Here is a 25,021-nt window from a genome sequence, read left to right on the forward strand (position 1 = left end):
TAATAATAATAATAATAATAATAATAATAATAATAATAATAATAATAATAATAATAATAATAATAATAATAATAATAATAATAATAATAATAATAATAATAATAATAATGCTTTATTTTTCACTTATTCATAACAATACAATATTATACAGTATTATTCTAGCATACAAAGCTTGGCTTTCGCCGTCAGCTCGAGTTGAGTTATTTTTCAACAAAATTATTGTAGATAAATTGAACATTCAAACTTAGATTAACATTATGGACAAAATACATGAATACATAATAGGTCATTATACATGAGTAAATAATTTTTTTTTTCATTTTAATAGGATCAAAATTTGAACCGTTTTCTCTTAACCATAATTTTGTAAATAAACGTTTAGGTGAGTTGTACAATGTGAAGCAAACATTATCGAGGATGAGCTTTCATTTTATAATTTTGTCAAGATCCACAGATATATAAGACTAGAACCAAAGTATTGACTGAAACGATGAACGCTGAACATTATTACACACATTAATTACAGCTACAGATTACAGCTACAAAATACGCGCGAATTTTTATCATATACCAAATACTAACAATCTTCAAAACAATATATTTTATTTTATTTCAATTTCAATAGTTAAAATTCTCTATCAAGAACCATCGATACTTCCAAGCTCTTTTACAAAACTCGACTAGCCCTTTCCAATTTCCTCCATTAACAACTTCTAAATACTCATTCTCAGATAGAGTTGAACTACCCAGCCACTCTCGTCTCCACTCTCCTAAGACTAGACACCTTGCTACAAAATGAAACGTATCTTCTCTTTCGCCCGAGTTACACAGTGAGCATATTCCACTTCTTCCTTCGGTCCATGGTCTGTCATTCAGGTAGAGCATTTCCCCTCTCACTTTCATTATCCAACTGATGTCTGGCAGTGTATATTCCTCCTTCAGATAACCGTTATCTAGCAAATTCACACTTACGAGCTTTTTATAAATTGTGTGGAATCTGGCTGTGTTTGCTGCACTTCTGAACTCTTCCATATTTTTTAACTTACTCAACTTCCAAAGCTTATTAAGTTCATCTTTCCAGTTGAGCAAATTGTTCAGACTCAGATCAACATCAGCACTCAGTCCTTGCGCCATATCAAGCCAGCTCTTGTACCAAAATACTTTACTTTCAACAACTTCCATTGCCAGTAATTTTGGCAAGCGCCAATCTTGCATTGTCATGACCTTATTTATATAGTTAAAGTGCAATCGGAGTGTGTAATCAAAGAGTGGCGGCTCTCCAGTTTCCAAAAATAAAATATAACTCGGTGTATTGTAGGGCAGATTAAACATTCTCTTAATGAAAAAACGCCATAATTTCTCCACCTGCTCATACCTTCTGTATCCCCACACCTGAGCACCGTATACCATTATTGCCCTTGACACAGTCCTATATAAAATCCATTTGGCTGATAATGGAACCCTCTTATTGTTTATCAACTGCTCCCAGCCAGCATTTAGACCTGCTTTAGCACTACTAAGTTTTTCTTCAAGATGTGGGGTCATAATAAGCGACGGTGTGATTAATACTCCCAAGTACCTATATTCATTCACCTTCTCTATCCTATTTCCCTCGAAATACCACTTTTCCTGTCTTCCTTCTCTTCCACCTTTTTTAAAAACCATAACTTTTGACTTATTCAAGTTCACTCTCAGATTCCACCGCTTGCAGTAAACTTCTAAACTGGAAATCATATCTTGGAGTTCTCTTTCCGATTCAGCAAGTAACACGATATCGTCCGCGTACATGAGCAGTTTTATTCGAATATTACCTATTCGTGCTCCTCCTCCCAATTCTCCCTCCAAATCATTCAAAAAAAGAGAGAATAGAAGCGGGCTCATTTGACAGCCCTGTTTTAAGCCTACTCCTGCACTGAACTCTTCCGTAAGCCCATTCTTACTCCATACTCGTGCAAAGGTTCCATTATTTCCGCAATAAATATTTCTAATAGCATTTATGAGCTTCGATGATATCCCCATGCATGAGAGCTTGTAGAAAAGTGCTCGCCTGTCTACCGTGTCGAACGCGGCTGAAAAGTCGACGTAGAAACAGAAGAGTTTACCTCGCTTTCGACTAATTTTCAAGTTGGCTATCGATAGTAGATTGAATATGTTGTCTACTGTGGAGTATCCCTTTCTGAAGCCGGCCTGATATTCGTTCAATATTTTATTCGTGTGTACCCACTTCTCTAGCCTCATCAATAAGTTTCCTGCGAAAAGTTTAGCTATGGCGTCTATGAAAGCTATCCCTCTAAAATTTATAGCTTGATTCACATCTCCTTTTTTATGTAGAGGGAAGACTATCGATCTTTGAAATGAATCAGGAATGTTTGCCGTTCTGAAGATGTTATTAAAAATTTTTGTTATTCTCCTCAACAGTTCATCAGTACCATTCTTAAAAAATTCATAGGGTATTCCATCTTGACCCGCTGCTTTATTATTTTTCGCTTTTCGCAAGACAACTTTCAACTCTTCCAGCTCAAATTCACGGTCCAGGATATCATCGAGAATCAACGGCTCTGCGTACAGCACGGGCTCAGCATTAATTGGTGGATTCAATAAATTTTTAAAATGTTTCACCCAATCATCCGAGCTTATACTATTAGTCATTCGCCTAGCTGGTTTTTTAAAGGATCTTATCGCTTTCCAGAATCTTTTCGTATCATTGGCATTGTTTAACTCTTCATAAATATTCGCATGATATGTTTCTCGTTTGGTTTTGCATAATTTCCTGTAAATGTTTCTCTCTTCAATATACAAATTCTTCACTGTAGCGGTATTAGATTTCCTGAATAAATTTAAAAGTCCAAACATCTTATCTCGTGCTCTTTTACATTCATTATCGAACCAACGTTGTTTAAAGTTAGCATGACCTTGACCGTGGACGAATGATGAGCTAGCTGCCTTTTCTATACAATTACAAACTTCTCTTATCGCCATCTGATTATTATCATTATCATTGCCAGTCATTGATTCTCTCAGACTAACCGTTAATCTAGCTTTATAATACTTTTCGTCATTTTTCCCCCATATCAGTTTCTTCGGTATAGTCGTACAGTTGTTATTCTCGTTGTCTAATGTTACACCTCTGAGCTGTAAACCGAGTGGCATATGATCTGAGTAGGGTTCTTTCATTACTCTAAAATCATTTACAAAACTTAATACATTCCCTGTAACCGCAGCTAAATCATTTACTGCAACTCCCATACCTCCAATAAATGTTAATTCACCCATCCCATCACTTGGCGTTCTCCCATTCAGTATAATCAAATTGTAATCATCACAGAGCTCTAGAAACCTTCGCCCCCTATTGTTAAGCTCCTTATCCTTCGAAACTCTCTTATATGAAAACCTTGTATTATCATCCGTAAGTAAACTTTCATCATTTATAACCTGCTCCTCTCCAATACGTACATTCATATCGCCTATCAATATAAAATTAGACACTACATTAGAGTACATAAAATTCATCAATTTTACAAATTCATTATTCCAATTATTACAGTTCAAGTACAGCGGTAACAGGTTAATTTCTCTCTGAATCTGAAAATTAATATTTACAACTGAGATATTATTAATTGTTCTAAAAGAAAGTCCCTCATGATACAATGACAATCTATTAATTCCCATTAGCATTCCCCCACTGGCTCTACCAAACTGAGATTGCCTGACTGCGCCTTGCCACCTTACTTCAAAGTTATGGAAAACATTTTCATAATCACTAACATCTTTATCTTCAATAAAAGTCTCAGATAGAAAAATCACATCAAATTTACTCAAAAAGTTCAAAAAACCTAATTCATTAATTTTTGATTTAAGTCCACAGATATTATAATATAAAATTTCCATCACCTGTGTGTTAGTGCGGCTCTCCCTTCCACATGGCACGTCTTCGCTCGAACGCTGACGGCGGGCCTCCCGCTACACCTTTTCTATACCAGCTTCGTAAATCTGCTTAATGATTGGCTTGAAATCGCTCTTCACTAGTTCGCTCAGCTCCTCGGTACCATCCTCTTTTCCGCGACGGAGTCCTTCTTCCAACGACCACCAGAATGAACGTCCTTCCACCCACAGCTGATCACCTTTCAAGACGCACTTCAGTTCATTGTTATACTTTAGCAGTTCCTTTCTCAACGCGAGAAGCTTGCTTCTTTTCTTTCTGGTTGCAAACGAAAAGTCCTTTTGTACACTAAACCTGGTACCTTTCAGCTTATTCACATGTTTGAAAATATTTTCCAAATCCTGATCTGATGGAATATGAGCGATTATTGGCGCATTGTCCTTTTTTGGGCCAAGAGTATGAGCTCTATTCACTCGTATTTGCCTGTCACATTTCAACACATTTGAACAAAAGTTCATTACTTCAACGCGACAGTCTGTATCACTATTAAATTTGAGACCCCTAAATATCAAATTATTACGGCGAGAGCGGTCTTCATAACTGTCCAGTCGACTATTGATTTGACTATTCACTTCCTTCAAACGTTGAACTTCTTGTTTGAGCTGATTATTTTCCTTTTCAAGCCCCGTAATTAGTGATTTTAGCCCTAAAATATCGTCCTTGGTTGCTAACACACTAAATTTCTCATCGAACAGTTTTTTAATTGTAGACTCGATAATTGACACTAATTCGTCGTTTCGTGAATCGCACCCTTTTTTTGCAATTTGCGCGTCCGAATCCGGCGATTCGCGCTCACGTTTCTCACCTCTCGGTTGCGTTGAAACAAATTTATCCATCGCGATTAATTTTACTGGAAATAAACACTCGTAAATCACTTGTGAAACTTGTAAAAATACTCGTAAAACTCGTAATTCACTTGTTTCAACCAAAACTTTCCGATCGACCGAAATTTATCTCATTGATAACGGAGCAACAAAAACAACGTCTGTTCTGTTCGACTGCTGAAACTCAACTCTAATTTGTTGAGTTTTTTAGTTTCAGGCTCAGTAAATCATTCACATAAATAATAAAAAGGATTGGTGAAAGTACAGTTCCCTGAGGCAACCCATAAGAGGTCATTTTAGAGGTATCAGTACATCCATTTATTGTTAAAGACTGTGTTCTATCTCTCGAATAGCTTTTAATTAATTCTAGAAAAATTCCCCTGAAGCCATATTTCTCGAGTTTATTGTAAAGGGAGTAATGTGGAATAGTATCAAAAGCTTCTTTGATATCCAAGAAAACCGCTATAGATTTGTAATTGGAATTCAGGTTTTGTGAAACAGTATTAGCAAATTTAATTAATGCATCTTCCGTACTCTTCTCAGCCTGAAATCCAAATTGATTTCCATTTATTATTTTATGTTTGCTCAAAAACAGGACTAATCTTTTCTTTATAATCTTTTCCATAATTTTTGCCAGATTACTGATAAGACTGATTGGCCTGTAATTGCCAGTATTTGATGGATCTCCTTGCTTGAAGAGAGGTTTTATTTGGGCTTTTTTGAAGTGTTTGGGGAAGTAGCCTTGCTCAAAACATTTATTAAAAATCGTGGCTAGTGGTTGTGAAATAGTGTGGCCTATTTGCTTGAGTACTGTGTTATTGAGATTATCCATTCCTGGGGCGCAATTATTCTTCAGCTCTTTTATTGTCTCTTCAATTTCTTTAGAATCTGTTGGTCTCATGAAGAAAGAATTCAGTAGAGGTGTTTTGGTTATATCGTTGTTGTGATCAAAATTGGGAGAATTCGCTAGTTCATTGTTGAAAGCTATAGCCTGTCTTTCACCAACATTGGTAATGTGGTCATTCAGCCTGTTGGCCTCAACTCTGATCCTGTTACACTCCTTTTTTCCTTCCCCGATTGCCTCATTAATACTCCTCCAAAGCTTTGAACTATTGTTTTGACATTGCTCTTTTTTAACTTTATAATATTTCTCCTTCGCTTCACTTATGAGCCTATTCAATGTGTTCCGATAAATTCTGTATTCATTTATTGAATCAGCATTTGCAGGATCTTTCCTTATTCTATCATGCATTCTATCCCGTATAGTAATTGATCTTATTATTCCTTGCGTTATCCAAGGCTTCAAAGTGCGATTTCGGCGAGAAATGTTTATCTCAGTTTTGACTGAATTAATAATACCATTTAACCGTTCCACAAACTTTTCAACAAGTATATCTATATCTTCATTTCCAAAAATTGTATTCCAGTTTTCTTTTTCCAATTTTTCAGCAAGAAGTCTGTAGTTGTATGATATTTTTATGCTGTTTGCAGGCATATTTCTATTTGAAGTGGTTTCGGGATTCCGTTCATTACCTAAATGTAATAGAAACGAATAATGATCCGTTATTGTTGTCTTGAAGATGTTCCCAAATATAAAGCTGAAATTGCTATTTGTGTTTTTGAAAAAGATATGATATATGCACGATTCAGATGTGGTTGATACTCTAGTACTTCCATTTATATGAGATTTAAAGCCTTTGCTCATTAAAATATTCATGTATTCCTGAACCTGTATACTAGTTGATTGAATATTTATATTAATTTATATCACCAACCATACAAACACTCATTGAATTGGGTATATTGTCAAGGAAATGGTTTAGGCTGTTGACAAAATTCTCGGTGTTATGATTACTGGGTGATCTATAAATTCCTATAACTCTGAACATTTTATCATTTGGTGTTTTCAAGTCCAAGCACAACGAGTTTGCATCAACAATGTCTCAAGCGATCACACTGACATCAATATTATCTCTAATATAAATGCACAGACCGTCGCATTTGTTAATTTTCGAATATTTATTTACTCCGGTGTAACCTGGGATCTTGTAAGTAAATGGAATGTTCTCGGTTAGCCAAGTTTCAGTAAGAACTATTACATGGATATCTGTTTTTAAGCTGTTTATACAACAGATTAACTGATTGAAATTTGCATGAAGGCTGCGGATATTGGTCGAGAAGATATTTAAGAATTCAATACTTTTTCCATTTATTGAAGGAACATAATTGATATACTCATCGATTTCAGGAGTGATGTTATCAATTTCCAGCAAAGTAAGAATTTCATCAATATCAGCCATGATCAAGTCTGTTATCAAGAATGCATAATCTATCCCTGTTCCACTTTTCAAGATCAGTTTCATTTGTTGTTCTTAATTTATCAATGAGTTTGTCTATTGCATCTTTTTCTACACTCGTAGTTAAATATCTGAAAGTATTGGTGTGGCGTGAAAGAGCAACTATTGCATGTTGGATACTGTTATAAATGTCTCTGTTCCGGTAATCTACTCTAATTAATACTACGTTTTTAGATGTTAGTCCTTGCGCTTCGTGAATAGTATGAAGTTTCCATCCTTTCCAAGTATTTTCTCCCCAATTTAGTGCATCAGCTACTCTTTGTTTCTCCTCCTGTGTGAAGGACAAAAAAAGGGTCTCCGAGAATATAAAATGATGTTGACCTAATCTGTGTGTCGGAAGTATGGATGAGATTTTACTATTTAGCGTAGCGATGATGTTATAGTGGGGGGGGGGGAAAGTGCATAGCAAACATCTACTGGACATCTGCGCGTTTTTGAAAGGTATGCATACGGCTCACACAAGCCACACATTTCATGCCATTTCGTTTCCAAGCAGCTTCTCTCAATGTAAGGTAACTGTTGTGAGTCACCAACTACAATTATTTCTTGTGCTTTACTCAATTCAGCTATGTAACCAATGTAACCAGCATGCATTAATAATACTTCATCAATGAAAACTCTTTCATACGTTTTTTCACCCGAGCTATTTATAATGTAAGATCCCACAGTTCTATAATCTAAGTTTATACTCCTTTCATCATCGATATCATGCATCCTAACCACTTCTTCACGAATAGATTTTATGCCAGCTCGTATTTGACTGAGGACAAGGTTTCTTCCAGGATAATGCTTAAACATTCAAACATTAAGAGAAATGCCAAATCGTCGACATGAATCTTAAACTTCACTTCGCTCGGTCAATTAAATAGGATGCAAAGAGCTTATAACAGCTTGTCTGGGCGCCCAGATGTCTTCTTGTTTTTTCGTGCTAAATTCCGGAAAGTGTTTACACATAGCCTAATTATGATAATTGAATCTTGTGTAAGCATATCAGATCAAATTAATAGTTGTTGTATCAGTGTGGATGTGCTTATGGTTTGGGACGTCGTTCAGTTATAAAATAATGTTATTTATTCTATTGATAAAAGTTTTGTTCATTATTTGTTATTATATTCTTCAATTTTTATAAGTTTTGGAATTTTGAATTCTCAATTTGTTTTATTTTTACTTTTTCCAAAAGTATTTGAAATCCTTGTATTTTTCATTTTCGAATTAAGTGGTATTTTTTTTGTTCGTATTATTTATTATTGCATAATTTCGTATTTTTTTATCATTATTTCTCTTTTTTCATTTGTAACTGTACAATTTTTATTGTTAAGGAGACATATTTAGGGAAACCCGTTGTCTCCATTGTGAATAAATAACTAAATAAAATAATGAACTATTTATTGCGTGCAATAACACGCATGCAATTAATAACTAAAATAACATAGTATTGTCTCTCGAACTTTCTCTGCTTTGAACTTGGGCTGTCCTGTTCCCAGTATGTCTTGAAGGAGATTGGCTTTTGATGTTAGCATTTTTTATACACCAACCCCAACAGCCATTAGCCGTTTTTACACCGATATCTCGCCGACACGACATACAGACAAGATTTACTCTGATGGACAGTATAAGAGGAGGCTGCGGTTTATCACTGCGCGAGGTCTACTGTTCACAGAACTACTAGTAAGAGAAGTATTCAGCTGTTTTCAGAATTTTCATCAACTCTGTATTATTGAAAGTTGCGGGTTTCAAAGATTACAATACAACAGCTCTTGAGCGAGTTGTAATCCATTATAGTGCATAATTCACAACTTTTACATCTACAAAATGATATGGCTTTATAATTATATCAATGTGCGGTTTCTGCCATTATTTTCTTTTGTAACTCTGTATCGAAATAATGTATCATGAATTTGGATTCATATAAGCATATTTAAGATGTTGAAGTGACAGAGTAAGTTAATATTTGAAGAATAATTGTTATTTTCAAATTAGAACTCTAACTTCAACAACTATGTCTTAATTCAAATCGCAATTGACAAGTCTACGTCACGACTAACTAGTCCAAAACGGCGCCGCGCCGCGCCGCCCCACCGACCTAACGCACGCGCAGTTTAAGACTAGTTAAAAGCTGAACATATTGAAAATCCTCATCCCTAACTCCTGTGCTAAAAGTAGGGTACCGTCAAGTTGACACTTGTTGCTGTATTGAGAATTTCACAATCATCACTAAAACTACTAAAACAATAATATTGATGGAAACCTTGAAATGGTGAAAGGCTATTTCAGCTCCCAACTAGTCTTAATGAAGTTGCAAAGTCAAAAATTGTGTTCCAGATACTTTTTCCAAATTACATTGTCAAATGATCTATGAAGAATTAAAGTGATTGTCGATGAAGAATTAAAAATACATAAATACATAAATACCTTGATTGAGATCCGTTATTTCATTGAACCAAATTAACAGTAACTTCCAACACTTACCTGAAATAATGAAAATTTATTCGAGTCAAGCATTGGTGATATTGTCAATGAAGTCTTCATGTGAGAAGGAGTAAAGTTTTTATAGTAAATATTTATATTGTCGCATACCAAACCAAGTAATTCTTAGTATTATTTAATCACTCTATTCTCTTAAACAAAGTTAACAGCCATCTCCTACTTCAGCCTAACTTGCAATGAAAAGCTTTCAGTTTGGGACAATGTAGTTTGATTCAGTAATATTGTTTATGAAGTTTCGAAGTAGAGGAGAAGAGGAGCTTTATGTTTGATTATCTTCTTCCAGTATTCTTACAATGACGTGTTACTATGATTTTAGTCATGTTATTTTTCTTCAAACAGCTACCCTCACTACCTAGAAAAGTGAGAACGAGTCATGTTTAAAATCATTCGTTATCGATTATATCGACTATGCACTGCCGTGCTACCAATTTATCCTAAATAGGTTGAATAGCATTTTTCACCTATTAGCCTAAAGAAAGTTATCGGCTCCAAAATGGTAAATTCTTGATAAATTATGAATGGATCCATTGCTAATGAATAAGAAATCCAGTTTTCAGAGCAAACCAACTTATAATTTTCATAAGAATTTTGGCAATATACAACACAAATCCACAGAACAACACTTTACAATGCTTAAACATATAGCATAATTATAAGCTAAAATACTTATCCATTTATATAGTTGAAAACAATGGCTATAGGCTTGTAAACACTCAAATGAAATTATACAAAATTAGAACACCATGAAACTGTTCAAATCTCAAATTAAAACATTATAAATTTCAATTAAACAGAAAAATATTCAGAGAGCACAAAACACTTTCAATAGCCAGCCCCCATTTTTTTTTAGAGAAGAGCTAACAATGACCCGCCTTTTAGATGAAGCCTAGAACAGTGACGTTATGAACACGTCATCGATATTAATTTCCAAAAAATTATAAATTACAAGTTTAGAATTTACATTTTACATTTGTTCTCAATAAAACTTTATTTCGAAACTGTTATTTTAAATTTATTAATCCTCTATGCTGTTTATAATGATCTGTTAATTCTGAAATAGAACTCTGTTTCAGTGATACCATGTAATGTGCAACACAATTATTTATGATAAATTCTCAGTTAAAAGTTGTCCGCATATCGATTACTCTGATATTTACTATCAAGTTTTATAGATCTCGGATTGAAGATTCGATTTTAATCGAGAAAAAATGTAATATTACAGTACTATGTTTTCAATCACTTCATTTTATCGAACAATGATATATTTTAACATCCTTAATGTAGGAATTTTTTTATGTCAATCACTTTTGAACAGATTCATGATACATCTTCCAAATCTAACAACGAATAGAATAGAATAGAAAAATTTTATCCATGCACAATTGAGAATAACTTTTCAATACTTATGTACATAAATTGGTATGTTTGTAGAACTATGTGAGAAAATAAGAATTTCCACTCATCAATAATTCTATAAATTTTATTTCATTCGTATCAGGTAACAAGAATATAAAAATAAAACTAGAAACAGTGAATAGTCAATAATGTTCAATATATAACGGTGTAGACTGTAAGACAATTCCTGTCTTACACTTTACCCAAATGAAGATCATTAAATAATGATTTGAATTAGTAAATTTAGTTAGATCTCGAACTAAATTATATTTTGAGCAGAAAAGTTGAGTTTAGTTTTCTAGTTCTAGAGGATATTAATAAGTCATGGAGTAAAGAGGAGCTATGTTCAATTATCTATATTATTACAGTTCGTACTATGATTTTAATGAATTTTCTAGGACAAAGTAGTCATCTACCACCATCTCCAACTTGTAATGAGGAGCTCTCAATTTGAGTTTAGGGTTGTAGTGGTTTTTTTAATGAGGCGTGAGGCGTTTGCGGTTGCAGGAACGCTGGTCGCGCAGCCGAAGCAAGGAGAGGAAGCTGCGACGGCGCGATGGAGAGGATCTCGGGTCGGAGAGAGAGCGCGGACGGGAGAGAGACAGAGAGAGTGCCAGGCCAGCGCTGCAGGACAGTCACAGCACCGACTACGCGGCCGACTACAGCAGCGAACACAGCAGCTCACACACGCCTCTCACCCAGTCGCCGCGGCGCAGGCCGCTCATCACCACGACTTTCAACGCTAAAACAGGTACTATTAACATTTCCACTTTCAATTTTACATTCAGGAAAATGACGTGAATGTACTTTTAATTGGCATTTCACCCTGTACGGGCTTCGGAGTACACCTATAAACAAAAATGCATTCATCATTCGTCATCATTATCATATTTTAAAACTGATTTGTGTGTGGATGAGTGCAGTTCTATTCAACTCTCATTGATTTGTCACTCTATCCGTGCTTTGCAAAACGAAAATGCATTTTTTGTTATTATAATATTTCAAAACTCATTTGAAAGTGGAGTTCGATTCAAGACTGTATTATTGTGGGAAAAGCAGCAAGCAATTCGTATGCCTCGAAAGCATAAATATGTATTTTAAGAGGGTATAAATTCTGAAATTTTCTGGGAAAGGGAGAAAGTGCCCACCCTTCGACCATTAACAATGTAGTCCTTGATTGAAAAAGTTGGCATTTCTGGCTTGGATTGTTAATCGGCTAAGATGAGTTTTAGCCAAATGAGACGACACACTGTAAAAAATCATGCTCATAATATTATGTGTGTGTATTTTTTGTTCAAGCTCTATTAAGATGGCTTTCTCATTCAGTTTTATGTTTTATAAAATCATGTTATGTAAATTTAACTGGCTAAATACACTCTTCTAGCCACCCTATTCGATTCATTTATCGGAGCTAGGACAATAATCCAATTGAATGGCAACCCATACTTCATGCCAAACCCCTGAAGCCGGAAAAAATGAATCTCATGCCCAGGTTCCTAATTTATAGTTCTAGGTTGAAATTTGATATCAAAATTTGAAAGAAATCAAATTAACATTTCGACTTTTGATATTCTACTCGTATGGCATGTGATTTGAATAGCTTTCTACTTTGAATCTCTCATTTCATATGGTCATTGCTATCCAATGATTTAGGCTGAAAATTAGCAATTGTCATCCCAATCTTGAATCTGATTACATTAGTTCAGTTAATTCAATTCATTATTGTACTTTCATATAGACTAGAAGCTCTTTAATATCTATATCTTGATAGAACTCATTTTATTGGCAATTGATCCTCCATACTATCATGTTCAGCAACCCTAGCAGTGTTGGTTTGCCATTTAATTGGGTAGAATCTATTTTCTGTGGAATTCAATTGATTTGATCCAATATTGATTGAAAATAAAGGTTCGAAATCAAATAGTTATAGACAAAGTTATTGAACTTTGACACAGGCATGGAGCAGATAGAGATATCTCAATATTATGCTTTCTCTCAACCATTTCTCTGTAACTTTTTCTAACTTTTGGTGCATTCATTTAAGGACTACATCTGTAGCTCACTAGTTTTTCCAACTCATTGATTAGTCATAAAAATTGACGATGCACATAATTGTGTCGTTGGTGGAAAATAATCAGTGGTTTAAAACCAATTAGACAGACTAGAACCGTGTTGGCTGAAAATACGTTTTCGAGCACTGAATGCACGTCAACTATTGCATGCACGCAACCATCGCGCTCAGAGAGTTGGCGGAGAAAATTTAATAGAAAAAAGTAATTATTTGTTTTTCCTCATTTCACCAACTCTGGGTATTGTCGTCTTAGCTCTCTACAGTATTATTCCGTATATTATATACCAGTGGAATTCTATGACTGAAGTACATTGTATTACATACTTTATTGTACTATATTGATCTTATATATGAGACACATTGCAATCGTCTCAACCAAGCCTCCTGAATACTCGGGGGATACCCTCTACAGCACTGGCACTTCAACGTAGAATATTATATTTAGCTTCCAAATGCCAACCTCGTATCAAATTTGTATGCAATGCAGTATTTTCATCCAATTTCTTCATTATAATATAAGTTGAGAGTTCAAATGATGTAGGAAGAGAGAGTTTCTCCCTGATCATATCACTTGAGAGCTCATGCATCTCTATTCTCAATTTCCACTCTATTTGAATGTGACTAATCAGATGACATTAGATATTGACCTCTAAAGGTTCATAATTTATCTTGAATTATTCGTTTATTCAGTTTTTAATTCTAGAAATCTATTCATATCAATTTAATCAAATTAATTGAAATAACTTCGAAAACAATTTTTGTCCTGATTATTTTTAAAACACTTCATCTTCAATATGCGGTGATATCACATATATTTATAATGAAGCTAGCATATCATGCTCAATTCTAAGCGTCCTCACGCATACAGGTGAGTATGTATTCAATAAACTGAATATAGGCGAATCAATTTAATATCTATTTTCGCAAATCCTTACTCTAGTTTTATAGAGAAATCACGAAATAAATAATATCGAAAATACAAATTGCTTTAACCGAGAAATATGATCTGTAATTCAATGTTTATTTTTGCATCACTCATTTGTATTGAATATGCAAGATATGTGTTTCGAATGTCTTATCTAAAATCAGTTGTGTAAGATTAGAATTTTCAAATAAGTTACCGAAAATCATCATTATTTTCCATGAAAATTTGTGATGGAAGCTGTATTCATTCTAGTTTCGTGACTCTGGATGAACCTCGATCTGTAACATCCAATCTTCATTCTCAGCCTAGGTACAAATATTATTAGATTTATATAGTTGATGATGGGTTCGTGACTACCTTGCTCATGTCAGATCCTGTATTTTCTCATTCATTCAACCTGCAATCATGTGAGTGCCTTACTAAAACAAGTTCAACATGAATTATGGATCGAGCGCTCTTCATTTCATCTTGCTACTCTAAATTGATTACACAAGTGTAGGACGACATCTGGCACCAGAATTATTTGAGTAATTTCTGACAAAGTAAACCGACAATATTGGAGAAGTCTCTCTCTTTCGTGAAAATGATTATTTGTCAAGGACATATCAAATACTATATTCCATGTACTGATGAGACTGAAATAAGGCAATCTCTTTGGAAAAAAGGTAGGCTATATACGTTAAATATGAAGTCTTCGATCTTGCCTAGATCAGTGTTGCCAACATCAACGGTTTGGTAATCTCACAAAAAACTAATTAGTAAATTAGTGGAAAATTAAGTTGAAATTAAACGAAGTCACGGCAAATTCCTGCAGATTGTGATTAAATCGTCAATGAATGAATTCAATTTAAACTTGAATTCGAATTCCAAGAGTATGCACTTAATTTATTGAAATAGCAGAATTCAATATCATCGATTTACTCCGTATATACATGGGGTTAATGAATACATTCGAAAAACGATATTTTTAAATCAACTTGGAAAAATCTAATTTGAACATTGTGAGATCATAATCTTCCATCTCTCCATTAAACTAGCAAGTGTTTCGGATATCAACCTTAGTGTTATCATAGACTAATAAAATAACTTTGAGGTTTTGATTTAGGGTTTTTAATTAGTTTTGATAATCAATTCATGGCTCAAGGATGGACTAATCTTTCATCTATTGTAATATTCCTTAATAATAATATGTGAATATACGATGATTCCTTTTAATAATATTGTAGGAAATGAGATTTTAGCGATGGTAATTCTATTCTGACGTATGGTATAATATCATCATATGAAAGTAGTCATGTGATTAATTCAAAAAGCAACATCGTTAATAAAATAAATAAAAAAGTTAGTTTTTAGGAGAAAAGCTCAATGAAAAGATTAAGAAAATGTAAAATGTGAATGTGTGGAATTAATAAAAGTTCTATTGATTTGTATCAGGATATTGATTTAAAGAATAATATCCAAGAATGTCCCTAAGTTATAGGCTGCAGTGAAAGACTAAGTTTATTTTTTCCAGTTGAATGTAATAGAGAAAGTTCAATAGCTTTGCTGAAGTAGCATTAACTTCGTGAAACGTTCTGCCAACTAACTCTCGTCTCTTTTATGACAAAGTTTTATCCAGACTGGAAAAACTTACAGCATTGAAAACCATAGCGAGCTCCAATGAATACTAATATGATTCTAATAGGATACTTGCCAACCAGGGTTATATAGTTACTGTACTTGCCACGAGCTTCTAGTTTTCAAGTTTCTCATATTCAATTTCTTATAATTGTAAGAAAATGGTTCATATTCATAAATATAAATATGGTGAGATTAGAACCGCTTGCTATGCGAATCATACTATTGAAATTAAGAATTATTATTGATATTAGCCTAATTATTTAGAGGCTGCTATATTAATTATTATCAATTTTAATAATACATCTCAGTATTTAAGTACATTAATTCATTTATTAACAGTCACAAATTTATCAACATTCATCCAATTATAATATCAATTAATACCACAATACTCAATACATCGGTGGTGGTTTAATGATGTAGTAGCATAGCGAGTTTAGGATAACATCCTGTTACTTTGTAGCTGTTGAATTTCACCTATATAAATATAAAATCGAAATGTTACTGATTCACTCACTGATTTATAATCAACAGAACTGGAAATCTACTGATACGTTTGAATTCGGCTAGTTAGCCATCTAGAAGCGCACGAAAACGGATTTAGAAAAAATCTCGAAAAATTACGATTTTTCAAGAACTGATCGACAAAAATGTTCAAATTTGTTGCACAGACTCAGCTGTGGTGTAGAAATGATGTATTGGAGGAGTTTTAGAATATCGTCAAAGATCCGCCCAAAATCGTTGGTTTTTGAGTGTTTCACCTGCGTTCTCTCAGATTTTTCAAGAACTAATTGAGATAAATTTTCCAAATTTGGTATAGTCCAGCTAGGATCAAGAATTTTTTTGAGAGGACTTTAGGATACGCGAAAGATAGCCCAAGATGAGCGGTTTTACAAGCGTCCTTTTTCTATCGTTCCCCAGCGTTTTTTTTCAAATTTGGTACAATGGCTAAGGTTTATAAATGTTGTATTGAAGACGTTTTGGAATGAAGCCAAAGATCCGCCCAAAATCGGCGGGTTTATTTAGCTGGAAAGAACCTGAAAGTCTATTTGACGGGAGGAAGCAAGCTGAAATGAAGAATGAAGAGTGAAGCGACCCTGCTGTTCCTATTTCTTCAGATCAAGCCGGGGGTCCAGGTGGCGGAGCCCCCTGGCTAGATGAATAAGGCAATCAGAGCGAGCCTGCCAGCTATTCCGTTATACTTCCTGCGAATCATGCTCCAATTCTACAATTCTATAGGATACGTTAATAGAGTATGGTTTTATATCTCCAAATTGATCTTAATTCAACTCTATATTCGTTCGCTGTAAACTAATAAGTCCTATAAAATTAGTACATTATAATCTTCACTCGCAATACCGTATCTCAATTAACGTCCTTTAAAACGAGTTGACAAAAACTGTGTAATTCCATTACAGTTCGGTATTTCATTTTCATGGAGTTGAACCTTTGAGAGCAGCTTTCCCCATATTCCTGTTGCCAAGTTGAAGTGTTGTATTGTGTTACCAATTACTACGTTCTCAGTCTATCCACCGCTACATAAATTATTGCGAGGATAACCACAAGCCCTCTCTAGTAAGTCACAAAAAGAAGTAGTCCATTAACCCTGGTCTCCAAGCACCGAGTGTTAGCGAAACATCCTCAAGAGGAATCATAAACTCTGCTATATAAGAACATGCCCCATAGTAATCTTCACACCGGTCTTATATCCCTAGCTACACGGTGTAATGTATTTTTCCAGCTTCATGTTCATATACATGCAATAAAGATCGTTCTCGACCCTTTATAGGAATAGCCTGTTGTAAATGAATGAACACTCAGTGTCTTTATTCTAAGAAGTACAATAAACCCTGCAATCTACAAAGCTTATATTAAAATGGTTCATTGATAAATTACCAATTATAATGTTATATTTTTTGTTAGGTGGTAACTTCTAATATCACTCCGAATAATACAATTTTTATCAGAAACTCAAATTTATTTTCGGAAAAGGCAGTTTCCAGATATTATTCATCTCCGAATATTTTATATTAATATGCTTCTATAGATCACAGCAATATTACCGACCATTCTTTAGTAAAGTTAAATTGTACATTATCAGGAAGTAAACCGACTGCAACGCGAAAACAGATATTAGAAAAAACATACTTGAAAATAGACTTGAGAATGAAGATTTTTCAGAAATATATGAACACACAAATGTGGAATCATAAACTCTGCTATATAAGAACATGCCCCATAGTAATCTTCACACCGGTCTTATATCCCTAGCTACACGGTGTAATGTATTTTTCCAGCTTCATGTTCATATACATGCAATAAAGATCGTTCTCGACCCTTTATAGGAATAGCCTGTTGTTAATGAATGAACACTCAGTGTCTTTATTCTAAGAAGTACAATAAACCCTGCAATCTACAAAGCTTATATTAAAATGGTTCATTGATAAATTACCAATTATAATGTTATATTTTTTGTTAGGTGGTAACTTCTAATATCACTCCGAATAATACAATTTTTATCAGAAACTCAAATTTATTTTCGGAAAAGGCAGTTTCCAGATATTATTCATCTCCGAATATTTTATATTAATATGCTTCTATAGATCACAGCAATATTACCGACCATTCTTTAGTAAAGTTAAATTGTACATTATCAGGAAGTAAACCGACTGCAACGCGAAAACAGATATTAGAAAAAACATACTTGATAATAGACTTGAGAATGAAGATTTTTCAGAAATATATGAACACACAAATGTGGATGAAGCCTTTGATACATTTACTCGTATACTCAAAACTCATATCTTGACGTCAACAAGAGAAATTACTAATTCGAGTAAGACATGCATGAAAATAAGAAAACCCAGGATGACAAAAAATATTCTTATCCGCAAAGTGAATGAAAAAAAAATATTATATAGACAGATGATTAGGCAACCAAATAATAATATTTTAAAAAATACATAAATAAAACATGCCCTGAGAATTTAAAAAAAGAAATAAAAATAGCGAAAGAGACTTATTACAATAGCCTTCTAAGTGATTTGCCAGGAAAAGCAAAGGAAAGATGGCAGGTGATAGACGAATTAATAGGTAAAAAGAAATTAAAAAGAAATACCTTCAGAAAACGATATTGCTTTAACTGATGACAAAGATATTGCTAAAGAGTTAAACAACCATTTCATGAATGTCAATGCATCACAAAGGCGGAGATTCGTGAACCACAGGTTAGATAGTGAGAGGGACGACTTCTACAAGAATAATTTCTGTATAAACTCACCATGTAATTCCATGTTTTTTATGCCAGTTACTCAGTTAGTAGTTGAAAACATGATTAGAGGCTTAAAAAATGAAAAGTCGTCTGGTGATGATATATTGAATACAGAGACTTTGAAAATGAATGTACATAATAATATCACCTGTTCTAACCCACGTATACAATTTAAGTTTAGTGTCTGGTGTTTATCCTACAAAGCTAAAAAAATCCATAGTTGTCCCCACATATAAATCTGGAGATAAAAGATTAATGACCAATTAAAGACCTATTTCTTTGCTACCTACTTTTGCAAAAATACTAGAGAAATTGATAAGAGCAAGACTGCAGAAGTTCATACTTGGAACAGAGTTCTATAGTAAAAACCAATTTGGATTTCGAAAAGGCCTGAAGACAGAAGATGCTATCATATGCAGCTCTCATCCTAGATATACAGAGTGTTTCAGAAGTAGTGTCGAGAATTTTAGGGTATTGTACCTGGATGCTAGGAGACTACAAATGTCATATTTGAAGTGTCCAAAACTCAGCGGTTATCCTTATAGCTGCCATTTTGTTTTTTTCACTTAAAAATTTTTATCTCAAGAACGAAATGTTGTATTGATCTGAAATTTGGTATGAATATTTATGCTATTAAGACTCAACTATAAAAAATAAAAAAAAATTTTTCGTTGAAATTTTTCAAAATGGCGGCCATTTTAAATTTTTGATGGCGAATATCTCGAAAACCGTCCATTTTACAGAAAATTTACAAGAGACAAAAAGGTTAGAAAATTTTTTCACGATTCCAATGATACCTAATTTTTTAAGATTGGTCGAAGAATAACAGAGAAATTAATTTTTTTCGTACTGCATGCATGATCACTTTTCACCATTTAAAGATCAATATTAATTTTTTAATTCCAGATGTATTTAAGATGAAGCTTTGAAACTCGGTATGGCTCCATATGGGCAAACAGATGATTTTACAATGGTTTTCAGATGATAATGTTTGTCTTGTAAAAGTAGTCTATTGTTGTTTCATTAAAAGTAAAGAACCAGATGTAGTGCTTCCTATTTCTTAGTCTCACGTTTCCTAGGTCTTATTTCTATCTTAAATTTCCAGTTTCAATATTTTCTTACGTTGCTTCTACACCAATATTTTATTATTGTAATGGAATTTAGTTCGCTGGAGTACACCGATATTCACTTCATGTATGGAGCAGCTCTTGGCAATGCGACCGAAGCAAGAAGAATGTATGCAGCTGCATTTCCAAACCGCCGTCTCCCTTCCGACAAGGTGTTCACAAGAACTCACAATCGGCTGAGAGAAGTTGGTTCATTTGAACGGAACAGGGTAATTGCTGGTAGGCCTCGAGCAGTTCGAAATGTTGCTTTTGAAGAGGAAGTATTGCAGAAATTCGATTTCAATCCTAGAACGAGTACGAGAGCAGTTGCAAAGCAAATCAATTCAAGTGCTTCTTCTGTGTGGCGTGTACTAAACAAGGAAAGACTTCACCCCTTCCGCTTTCAAAAAGTTCACTCATTGGTTGAACGCGACTATGAGCCAAGAGTAAACTGTGCCCGTTGGTTTCTTCAGCAAGACATTATCCAACCAAATTTTCTAGAAAATGTGTTATTTACCGATGAGTCCAGCTTTACAAGAGAAGGAATCTTTAACTCTCGCAACAGTCACGTCTGGGCCTTAGACAATCCTCATGAGGTCAAAGTGCGTGGTTATCAGCATAGATTTTCGCTGAATGTTTGGGCGGGTATCTTAGGTAATCGCGTGATTGGACCATACATTCTTCCTAATCGTCTGAATTCTCCCACGTACATTACTTTTTTAAGAGACATACTACCAGTACTTTTGGAAGATGTGCCTCTTGCAAACAGATATAATATTTGGTTTCAACATGATGGTGCCCCTGCTTATTTCGGAAATGTTGTTACGGACTTTCTGAACATGACCTATCGTCAGCGGTGGATTGGGCGGGGTGGACCAGTACCGTGGCCCGCACGTTCACCTGACCTCAACCCTTTAGATTTTTTTTTCTGGGGCCATATGAAAGACCTTGTTTACAGCACGCCAGTAGAAAACGAAGAAGACCTTGTGGCAAGAGTGGTTGCTGCAGCAGGTGCCATTCAAGATGATGAAAATGCTTTTATAGCAGTTCGACGGTCCATGATTGAAAGGTGCAGACTGTGTAATCAAGTTGAAGGACGGCATTTTGAGCAATTGCTGCATTAGTATCAGTGAACCGATTTGAGTGAAATTAATATTTTTCAATGTAAAATAAAATTTGGAGGAAAGTTATTCTTGTATATTTCTGTAATAAGAACGGTTTTCTCTTTGAAGGGCTATGGTTAGTACTGATAACCATGTCCCGAATTCGATTTAGGGGCAGTGGTCAGCACTGCTAACCACGTAGTAATCCTATTATTTTGCTCATACAGGCGATGGTTTCCTACAAAAACCACTTGAAATAGTTACTAGAGAATCCTGTAGATGGCATGAGCATGCAGAATCTTAATTTTAGTGAACACATGGAAGTAGATTGAGCCACAGCTGTCTGAATCATGGCGTCAGTGTTCCCATATTTTCAAAACCTTTCAGATTTTTCTGTTATTATGCAATGGTAGAAAAAAATATTTCCTTTAATTGTTAAGATACATATAAATAAGTATTTCTATAATTAATTCTGAAATATTTAGTGGTTCTTATGAAATTTTCAATTATAATGTGGTTAGTGGTACATGTAGGCGGAAACAACATAACCTAGATTTCACAGTCTCATGTCAACATCGCGCATGTCAAGAAAGCTTATTTGGTTGTTTTTCAATTGATTTTAATTATTGTAATCAGTAATTTCAATAGTAGCTTTAGTAGGGTATAGACTTATTAAAGAATTAGTGTGTTTTTTTAACTATAGACTGAAAATAGTTGTGAATTACATGGGCTATGAACTATGAAACCATATAAAGATAAAGTTCATCTATCAGAAGAGGAAGTGGAAAAGTTTCTTTCAGTGGACATTCCTTCTGACAATGAGAGCTGTGATTTAGAAGATGACTTTGAAGATTTGAATGATGATCTTCCTATTTATATTGAGCAAGACATCTCTGGTGTGGATTTCATTCTCGACCCCCAACTCAATAATGAATCATCATGCTCTCAATCATCAAGTGCTCAATCATCAAGTCCTCAACTATCAATATCAAGTGATCCATCATTGCCAATTGTGATTGAAATCTCAACAGAAGTAAATAATGATGATCTCTACTCAATTCCTGTATCTACTAATTCTTCAACATCTTTAGCCCCTCCAAACTCTTCTCAAAGTCTTCCTGCATTGAAAGAAAAGAAGAAAAAACAATCTACCAAACCATCAACACGCCGAATAAAGACTGTTCAACAAAAGGAAGCTGCATCTCCTTCACCAGCATTTTCAGCACCTACATGGGACAAGGACAATGTGAATCTTGTACAAACAGACAGACAATTCTCACAAGATAACCCTACTGGAATCAGCTCCAAAATAAGAGATATAGAACAGCCAACACCTTACAAGCTGTTCAACCAACTTTTCTCAGATGAACTTTTGGAGCATCTAGTTTTTCAAACCAACCTATACATGACCCAGAAGGCACTTCAACCCAGGCCGCCCAAAAGAGCTAGAAGGGAGGCTGAAGAAGAAGATGATGATGATGATGAGGATGAGAATGGCAACAAAAAAATCACTCCAACAACAATTGAAGAATTAAAGTTATTCCTTGGAATTAATTTATACATGGGTATAAAAAAATTACCCAGCTTTAGAGACTACTGGAGCACTCAGCCTGACCTGCATGACAACCTTGTTTCCAGTCTGATGCCCATGAAATGTTTCAGTCAGCTCCTGTCTCATCTTCATGTGAATGAAAATGAGATGATGCCAAAAAGAGGGGATCCAGACTATGATAAATTGTACAAAATTCGGCCAATGTTGGACATCTTGTCAAAGACATTTTCAGACTCTTATAACCCTCATGAATGTGTTGCTGTAGATGAATCCATGGTAAAATTTAAAGGAAGATGCTTCATGAAACAATTCATGCGAGATAAACCAATAAAACGAGGTTATAAAATATGGATGATGTGCGATAGCTCAGGATATAATCTCAAATTTGAAATCTACACAGGAAAACTGAAGGACTCAGTAGAAATGGGATTAGGTGAGCGTGTTGTCTCTCAATTCTGTTTAAGTCTTGCTGGAAAAAAACATATTGTGGTGATGGACAACTTTTTCACATCCTATCCACTTTTTTGAGATTGAAAGAAAATAGTATTTCAGCTTGTGGAACGGTAAATCAGGCAAGAAAGCATTTACCAAAGCTCACAGATGACAAACTTCTGAAAAGAGGAGAATTTGATTGGAGTGTTAGCAACCATGGTATTTCTGTGTACAAGTGGAAAGACAATAAGTGTGTGAACTTGATGTCAAATTACCATAACCCAAATGATACATTATCTGTGCAAAGAAGAGAAAAGGATGGAACAAAAATCAGTGTACCTTGCCCAAAAATTCTCCCTGACTACAATGGAAATATGAATTTTGTGGACAATTTTGATAGGTTGAAAGGTGACTATTGCATCGACAGAAAAAGTAAAAAGTGGTGGCCAAGATTATTCTATCATTTTCTTGATTGCTGTGTTATAAATGCGTTTATAATGCACAAGGAATTAAACATGCAGCAGCTTTCCAATAAAGATTTTAGGAGGAATATTTATATGGACATGTTCTCCAGTAAACTGAGGGAGAAAATTGGAGCTGAGAAACCGTTGCCAAAGCCAGTGCTGTCAGTTGTGGAACGTCGACAACATAAGCCTTTTGTTCCTGCAAACATCCGTTTGGAAGAAAATAAACATCGGGCAAGAAGAGGATCTTCAAGAAGATGTGCAAAATGCAGCACATTGAAAAAACCTGTGTGCACCATCTGGTTTTGTATAACTTGCAATGTGCCATTGTGTCAGAGAAAGGACAAACCATGCTTTGATGACTGGCATTCAAAGTAATTTTATATGTAAGTGATAATTTTTTTATTATACTATTATTTTTTAATAATTCAGAATTTTTATTTCATATTCTAAATCCCCATTCACTCAAATGTCCAGTAGAGCTGGTGCCAAAAATTAAGGTGATTTTCTCACAGACAACAGCTGATATAAAGCATCAATGGTTTCATTCGATTTTAAAAACATCAGCTGGGCATAAATTATAACTCTAATAGTCTATATCAGCTGTTTTAGAGCACAAGCCACTGACAAAACCACCTAAATGTTTGGCTTCAGCTCTATCAGACTTGATACAATATGTGGTCAGTGTAAGTAACCATGTTTCAAGTATAAGTATATGGGGCGGTGGTTAGTGTCAGTAACCACTTTTGATAAGGGATTATCTCATTTGGAAATTAATATTAATTTTTTTAAATATTTTTTCAATGATATTGAATGCCATATAATTTAGGTAATTTCACTTTTTAATGTAATTTGATACTTTTGTACTGTGCCCCTCTAGCACATTAAGTGATGAATTTTGATGCCCTTCAAAGAGTTACAAATATAATGAATTGAATATTTTGTTTATTATATTTTTTAATTTATTTTTAATTATTGAAAATATATTTTTTTGGCAAATAAAATATAATTGATTATTTTAAACAAGAATACAGATTTAATCTCACACAACAAATTAATGTCTACAATTTCAGAGAATAGCTGAATGAGAGAGAACTCACACATATAGATTTGGTCTGATAAGTAGATCCCTAGTTTTTCGGTGTGTGGCGGGCAGAATTTGAAGGAAACCAACTGCGCATGCCAGACTGCTACATCCCTAATTACAAAATCACAGCTTGCTAAACTGGTTGACTAAAATATCAGGCAACAACTCTGGTGGTTGACTAAATGTTTTTAGGGCGGCCATTCAGGCAAAACTTCTTGGGAGAGGTGAGGCTTTTGACCCTGCAGAGTTTCGGAGGGGCAGAAAGAAAACCCCAAGAGACCAGAGATGGGTGAAACTCCAGGCACAAATGTGGGTCAAGTGGCTGAGTCGAGGGTGGCCGGGTGCCCTAGAGGCAGTTTGGCGTCCCCTCTCTCAGTGGAAGGACTT

At 34.6% G+C, this 25,021-nt stretch overlaps 1 protein-coding gene across 10 annotated transcripts in view; it reads left to right on the forward strand.

Moving 5' to 3' along the window:
* The window catches only part of LOC111050980 (multiple C2 and transmembrane domain-containing protein), a 300,854-nt gene that overhangs the window by 106,086 nt on the left and 169,747 nt on the right, over positions 1-25,021 (forward strand). For all 10 annotated transcript variants that reach the window (XM_039421447.1, XM_039421455.1, XM_039421456.1 and 7 more), the window contains one exon: positions 11,511-11,754. In XM_039421447.1, coding sequence (XP_039277381.1) covers positions 11,511-11,754 — 244 coding nt within the window. The remainder of the gene's footprint in view (positions 1-11,510; positions 11,755-25,021) is intronic.

Source organism: Nilaparvata lugens, chromosome 2, assembly GCF_014356525.2.
Source record: "Nilaparvata lugens isolate BPH chromosome 2, ASM1435652v1, whole genome shotgun sequence".
NCBI lineage: Eukaryota > Metazoa > Arthropoda > Insecta > Hemiptera > Delphacidae > Nilaparvata > Nilaparvata lugens.